Here is a 7,500-nt window from a genome sequence, read left to right on the forward strand (position 1 = left end):
ATGGAAAATCTTCTGATATGGACCAAGGTGACTCAGGTGAGCGATGTGGCCCATGGGCCTCTTGTTTACTAGTCTCGGACTTACGGACATGAGTTAATGTCGAACCCTGTATTATATAGCGGTTCTGTGACACGTATTATATAGCGGTTCTGTGACACGTATTATATAGCGGTTCTGTGACACGTATTATATAGACATTCTGTGACACGTATTATATAGCGGTTCTGTGACACGTATTATATAAACATTCTGTGACATGTATTATATAGCGGTTCTGTGACACGTATTATATAGCGGTTCTGTGACACGTATTATATAGCGGTTCTGTGACACGTATTATATAGACATTCTGTGACACGTATTATATAGCGGTTCTGTGACACGTATTATATAAACATTCTGTGACATGTATTATATAGCGGTTCTGTGACACGTATTATATAGCGGTTCTGTGACATGTATTATATAGACATTCTGTGACACGTATTATATAGCGGTTCTGTGACACGTATTATATAGCGGTTCTGTGACACGTATTATATAGCGGTTCTGTGACACGTATTATATAGCGGTTCTGTGACACGTATTATAAAGCGGTTCTGTCATTCATCAAAAGTCTGTAATTTGATGTATTCTTTCTTTCGATTCCTAGAATTTTAATTTCTTCCAGTACTTTGATGAATTTTTATTTTCAGGCTTCGTTTGCCCAGGATGCTTTAGCAAAACACATATACGCACAGACGTTTGATTGGATCGTGGAAAAAGTCAACCGAGCGTTACACAGCACGACAAAATCCACCAAATTTATAGGTGTACTAGATATATATGGGTGAGTACTAAAGTTATACAGGACATGAATTTATAGACGTACTGGATATATACAGGTCAGTACTAAAGTTATACAGGACATGAATTTATAGGCGTACTAGATATATACAGGTCAGTACTAAAGTTATACAGGACATGAATTTATAGACGTACTGGATATATACAGGTCAGTACTAAAGTTATACAGGACATGAATTTATAGACGTACTGGATATATACAGGTCAGTACTAAAGTTATACAGGACATGAATTTATAGACGTACTGGATATATACAGGTCAGTACTAAAGTTATCACTCACACACTGGATACTGTTAGTGATTGTTATCACATCAGTGCCGCTATGGTATCCCTCCATGTCACACGGTCTTTGGCTATATTTTCGGCTTCCTGATATGTTAGGCCCGCAGTTGTAAAGTTTCTTGCCAGCATTCTCGCCATCTTTGCCGTTGTCATCCTTGTTTTCATCTGCCTCCGACCGATGTAGGGTCCCACTCGTACATTTGTTTAAGGAATCTTTCGTCTCCCATCCTTGACATGTGACCAAACTATCTCAGCCGATTCCTCATGAGTAGTGTTGAGGCATATGGTTGATCTGTGAGCTCTTGAATGTCACTGTTGCGCCTTTGTTCCCACCATTTGGTCTTCAGAATAATTCTAAGACATCTGGAAGTTATACAGGACATCAATTTATAGGTGTACTGGATATATACAGATGAGTACTAAAGTTATACAGGACATGAATTTATACAGTTGGGTACTAAAGTACTCTACAGATCCTGGATATGTGTACTGTATCCGATAAAATTACTGGTGTTTGCAAATGTTATTGACACTTTGAATGCGTACATGTTTATTGCTAAGTATTGGCTCAAGTTATTGTTCTCTATACATAAGTTTGGGTGCACACTAATTGTGAGAATATACTATTCATTAGAATTTTATTTAGGAAATTTGTAGAAGTAATTATTTTGAATTTCCTGCTTTAGTCAAACAAATGTTATATTTCTTTAGGTTTGAAACTTTTGAGATCAACAGTTTTGAGCAGTTTTGTATCAACTACGCTAATGAGAAACTGCAGCAGATATTTAATATGGTAAGTAGTCGTATTGTTCTTTATACAATGATAAATCGTCCTAATTCTCCCAACACTGATAGTTAATCTTCCTAATTCTCCCAACACTGATAGTAAACAGTCCTAATTCTCCCAACACTGATAATAAATCGTCGTAATTCTCCCAATACTGATAATAAACAGTCCTAATTCTCCCAACACTGATAATAAACAGTCCTAATTCTCCCAACACTGATAGTAAACCGTCCTAATTCTCCCAACACTGATAATAAACAGACCTAATTCCCCCAACACTGATAGTAAAGTCCTAATTCTCCCAACACTGATAGTAAACAGTCCTAATTCCCCCAACACTGATAATAAACCGTCCTAATTCTCCCAACACTGATAGTAAACCGTCCTAATTCTCCCAACACTGATAGTAAAGTCCTAATTCTCCCAACACTGATAATAAACAGACCTAATTCTCCCAACACTGATAATAAACCGTCCTAATTCTCCCAACACTGACAGTAAACAGTCCTAATTCTCCCAACACTGATAGTAAAGTCCTAATTCTCCCAACACTGATAATAAACCATCCTAATTCTCCCAACACTGATAGTAAAGTCCTAATTCTCCCAACACTGATAATAAACAGACCTAATTCTCCCAACACTGATAATAAACCGTCCTAATTCTCCCAACACTGACAGTAAACAGTTCTAATTCTCCCAACACTGATAATAAACTATCCTAATTCTCCCAACACTGACAGTAAACAGTTCTAATTTCCCCAACACTGATAATAAACAGTCCTAATTCCCCCAACACTGATAGTAAACAGTCCTAATTCCCCCAACACTGATAGTAAACAGTCCTAATTCTCCCAACACTGATAATAAACAGACCTAATTCTCCCAACACTGATAGTAAACCGTCCTAATTCTCCCAACACTGATAATAAACCATCCTAATTCTCCCAACACTGATAGTAAACCGTCCTAATTCTCCCAACACTGTCAGTAAACAGTTCTAATTCTCCCAACACTGACAGTAAACAGTTCTAATTCTCCCAACACTGATAGTTACCCTTCCTAATTCTCCCAACACTGATAATAAACAGACCTAATTCTCCCAACACTGATAATAAACCGTCCTAATTCTCCCAACACTGTCAGTAAACAGTTCTAATTCTCCCAACACTGACAGTAAACAGTTCTAATTCTGCCAACACTGATAGTTACCCTTCCTAATTCTCCCAACACTGATAGTAAACCGTCCTAATTCTCCCAACACTGATAATAAACCGTCCTAATTCTCCCAACACTGACAGTAAACAGTTCTAATTCTCCCAACACTGATAATAAACTATCCTAATTCTCCCAACACTGACAGTAAACAGTTCTAATTCCCCCAACACTGATAATAAACAGTCCTAATTCCCCCAACACTGATAGTAAACAGTCCTAATTCTCCCAACACTGATAGTAAACAGACCTCCCCCAACACTGATAATAAACAGTCCTAATTCCCCCAACACTGATAGTAAACAGACCTAATTCTCCCAACACTGATAGTAAACAGTCCTAATTCTCCCAACACTGATAATAAACAGACCTAATTCTCCCAACACTGATAATAAACAGACCTAATTCTCCCAACACTAATAGTAAACAGTCCTAATTCTCCGAACATTGTTAATAAACCATCCTAATTCTCCCAACACTGATAGTAAACCGTCCTAATTCTCCCAACACTGACAGTAAACAGTTCTAATTCTCCCAACACTGATAGTTACCCTTCCTAATTCTCCCAACACTGATAGTAAACCGTCCTAATTCTCCCAACACTGATAATAAACAGTCCTAATTCTCCCAACATTGATGATAAACCGTCTTAATTCTCCCAACACTGACAGTAAACAGTTCTAATTCTCCCAACACTGACAGTAAACAGTCCTAATTCTCACAACACTGACAGTAAACAGTTCTAATTCTCCCAACACTGATAATAAACAGTCCTAATTCTCCCAACACTGATAGTAAACCGTCCTAATTCTCCCAACACTGATAATAAACAGTCCTAATTCTCCCAACACTGATAGTAAACCGTCCTAATTCTCCTAACACCGATGTACTGGAGAGTCCTGATTCTTCTCAGTCATGGTCAACATAACAGAAAATCCCAAAGTTATTTATTTCCAGGATGCATTGTTTCTGCAAGCTTCTTTTTATAATTCAAAACTATTATGTAAATGTGTCCTGTCTTACATTTTCTATTTATAGCACATCTTTAAGCTGAAACATTTTCTATTTATAGCACGTCTTTAAGCTGAAACATTTTCTATTTATAGCACGTCTTTAAGTTGGAACATTATCTATTTATAGCACGTCTTTAAGCTGAAATATTGTCTATTTATAGTATGTCTAGCACATCTGTAAGCCGAAACATTGTCTATTTATAGCACATCGTTAAGCTGAAATATTTTCTTTTAATAGCACGTCTTTAAGCTGGAACAAGAGGAATATGTAAGGGAGGCCATAGAGTGGTCCTTTATAGATTTTTATGACAACCAGCCCTGCATTGATCTGATCGAGAGCAAACTAGGAATCTTAGATCTTCTTGATGAAGAATGTAAGGTAAGAGGACAGCTCACACGCGTCTAAACACAGCTCACACGCGTCTAGACACAGCTCACGCGTTTAGACACAGCTCACACGCGTCTAGACACAGCTCACATGCGTCTAAACACAGGTCACACGCGTCTAGACACAGCTCACATGCGTCTCAACACAGCTCACATGCGTCTAGACACAGCTCACACGCGTCTAGACACAGCTCACACGCGTCTAGACACAGCTCACACGCGTCTAGACACAGCTCACACACATGTAGACACAACGTGAAAAACAAATCTGAGAAACAGACACAGCTTAAAGTTAGACATTTCATTCAATATAACAAAGTTTGGTTATAATGAAATGGTTTTTGCTGCCCTGGCTATTCACTATATGCTTTACTGTATAATGAAGTTCAGTTATCATGAACTGCTTTTCTCCGGCCCTGGACATTCACTATAACTGTGTTTTACTGTATAATGAAGTTCAGTTATCATGAACTGTTTTTCTCCGGCCCTGGACATTCACTGTAACTGTGTTTTACTGTATAATGAAGTTCAATTATCACAAACTGTTTTTCACTTTCATCAACTCAGCTTGAACCGTAGTGTTTCACAGAACGCACCTTAATTTTTTGTAACTGGTGTGCTTTGGGCAGACTTTGACTATTGATTTGACACTTTTAGATGCCGAAGGGCTCAGATGAGAACTGGTGTCAGAAACTCTACGACAAACATCTAGGCAAAGCCAAGCACTTTGAGAAACCTCGAATGTCGAGATCGGCCTTCATCATCAATCACTTCGCAGACCGCGTAGAATACCAGGCTGATGGGTTTCTGGAGAAAAATCGTGACACGGTGCTAGAGGAACACCTCAACATTCTCAGGGCCAGCGAGGTGAGTTATCTCCCTTTATCAGGGCCATCGAGGTGAGTTATCTCCCTTTATCAGGGCTAGAGAGGTGATTTATCTCCCTTTATCAGGGCTAGAGAGGTGAGTTATCTCCCTCTATCAGGGCTTGGGAGGTGAGTTATCTCCCTCTATCAGGGTGAATTATGAGGATTTTCATTGTCGCACGCCACGGCCAGAACGCATGCTCCTCTTCTTTTCACCTGTGGCTCTCTGTGTGACAATTTCTTCCTTTCTCATAAATATGCATGAGGAGAGTGACGTAATCTGTTATCAATAGAAGTAAAACAGCTATAATGAATGTGGCAATTAAAACATGTTCTTTTTGCACCGAAATTATAGTAAACAAGACTCTTTTGAGCTGGTGTATTTCTGTGTACATTGTTTTACAGTTTGAGCTGTTGTATTTCTGTGTATTTACAGTTTGAGCTGTTGTATTTCTGTGTTTTACAGTTTGAGCTGGTGTATTTACAGTTTGATCTGATGTATTTCTGTGTATTTACAGTTTCAGCTGTTGTATTTAGGTCACCTGAATTCATTCAGGTGACCTATTGCTATCTGTTTTTGTCCGTCGTCGTTCGTCGTGCGTCGTGCGTTAACATTTGAACATTTTCAGCTTCTTCTCTGAAACCCCTGAACCAATTTCAACCAATTTTGGCATATAGCATCTGTGGGTGAAGGGGAACAAAAATTGTGAAATTCGTGGTCCCTGCCCCCCTGGGGCCTGAGGGGTGGGGCAAAAACCATCAAAATGAGGTAATTTTAAAAAATCTTCTTCTTTACTCCTGGACATCAAGAAGCCAAACTGTGGGCATAATTATAATGAGCATTGAGCCCTCTACCAAAATTGTGAAATTCATGGCCCCTGGGGCAGGGGTTCTTGTGTTAGGGTGGGGCTCTATTGGTCATATAGTGAAAATGTAGAAATTCTTTGAAAATCTTCTCTGTCTCTGGGTATTAAGTAGACAAACTAATAGCATGGTAATGATGAGCAAGGATGCCTCTTTATACCCCCCCCGCAACAAGTTGTGGGGAGATATACTGGAATCGAGTTGTCCGTCTGTCCGTCCGTCCGTCCGTCTGTAGATGCAATGGTTTCCGGGCTCTAAAGCATTATCCTTTCCACCTACCGTCACCATATCATACATATGGACTACCCATAGGATGAAGATGTTCCCTATCGATTTTAGGGTCAAAAGGTCAAAGGTCAAGCGCACTGGACATTGAAGTAGCAATATGGTTTCCGGGCTCTAAAGCGTTATCCTTTCCACCTACAGTCACCATATCAAACATATGGACTACCCATGGGATGAAGATGTTCCCTATCGATTTTGGGGTCAAAAGGTCAAAGGTCAAGCGCACTGGACATTGAAGTAGCAATATGGTTTCCGGGCTCTGAAGCGTTATCCTTTCCACCTACAGTCACCAAATCATATATATGGACTACTAATGGGATGAAGATGATCCCTATCGATTTTGGGGTCAAAAGGTCAAAGGTCATGCGCACTGGACATTGAAGTAGCAATATGGTTTCCGGGCTCTAAAGCATTATCCTTTCCACCTACAGTCACCATATCATACATATGGACTACCCATGGGATGAAGATGTTCCCTATCGACTTTGGGGTCAAAAGGTCAAAGGTCATGCACACTGGACATCGAAGTAGCAACACTCAGAAAAGAGGTAGTTTATACCTATTACCAACACCCTTTGGGAGATTGGGGTAAGCGGGGGGTATTCTTAGTGAGCATTGCTCACAGTACCTCTTGTTAAAAATTGTGAAATTCATGGCCCCTGGATCAGGGGTTCTGGTGCTAGGGTGGGGCTCTATAAGTCATATAGTGAAAATGCATTATTTCTTTGAAAATCTTCTTCTCTGTCCTTGGGTATTAAGTAGACAAACCAATAGCATGATTATGATGAGCAAGGATGCCTCTTTCAAAATTGTAAAATTTATGGCCCCTGGGTCAGGGGTTCTGGTATTAGGGTGGGGCCCTATTGATCATATAGTGAAAATGCATTTTATTTCTTTGAAAATCTTCTCCTCTGCTGCTGGGTATTAAGTAGACAAACTAATAGTATGATAATG

General features: G+C 39.5%; 1 protein-coding gene across 18 annotated transcripts in view; it reads left to right on the forward strand.

The window, feature by feature from the left end:
- LOC125667401 (unconventional myosin-Va-like) overlaps positions 1–7,500 on the forward strand; it is a 116,377-nt gene that overhangs the window by 37,722 nt on the left and 71,155 nt on the right. For all 18 annotated transcript variants that reach the window (XM_056146866.1, XM_048900898.2, XM_056146864.1 and 15 more), the window contains 4 exons: positions 696–829; positions 1,842–1,923; positions 4,383–4,523; positions 5,189–5,398. In XM_056146866.1, coding sequence (XP_056002841.1) covers positions 696–829; positions 1,842–1,923; positions 4,383–4,523; positions 5,189–5,398 — 567 coding nt within the window. The remainder of the gene's footprint in view (positions 1–695; positions 830–1,841; positions 1,924–4,382; positions 4,524–5,188; positions 5,399–7,500) is intronic.

Source organism: Ostrea edulis, chromosome 8 (genome assembly GCF_947568905.1).
Source record: "Ostrea edulis chromosome 8, xbOstEdul1.1, whole genome shotgun sequence".
NCBI lineage: Eukaryota > Metazoa > Mollusca > Bivalvia > Ostreida > Ostreidae > Ostrea > Ostrea edulis.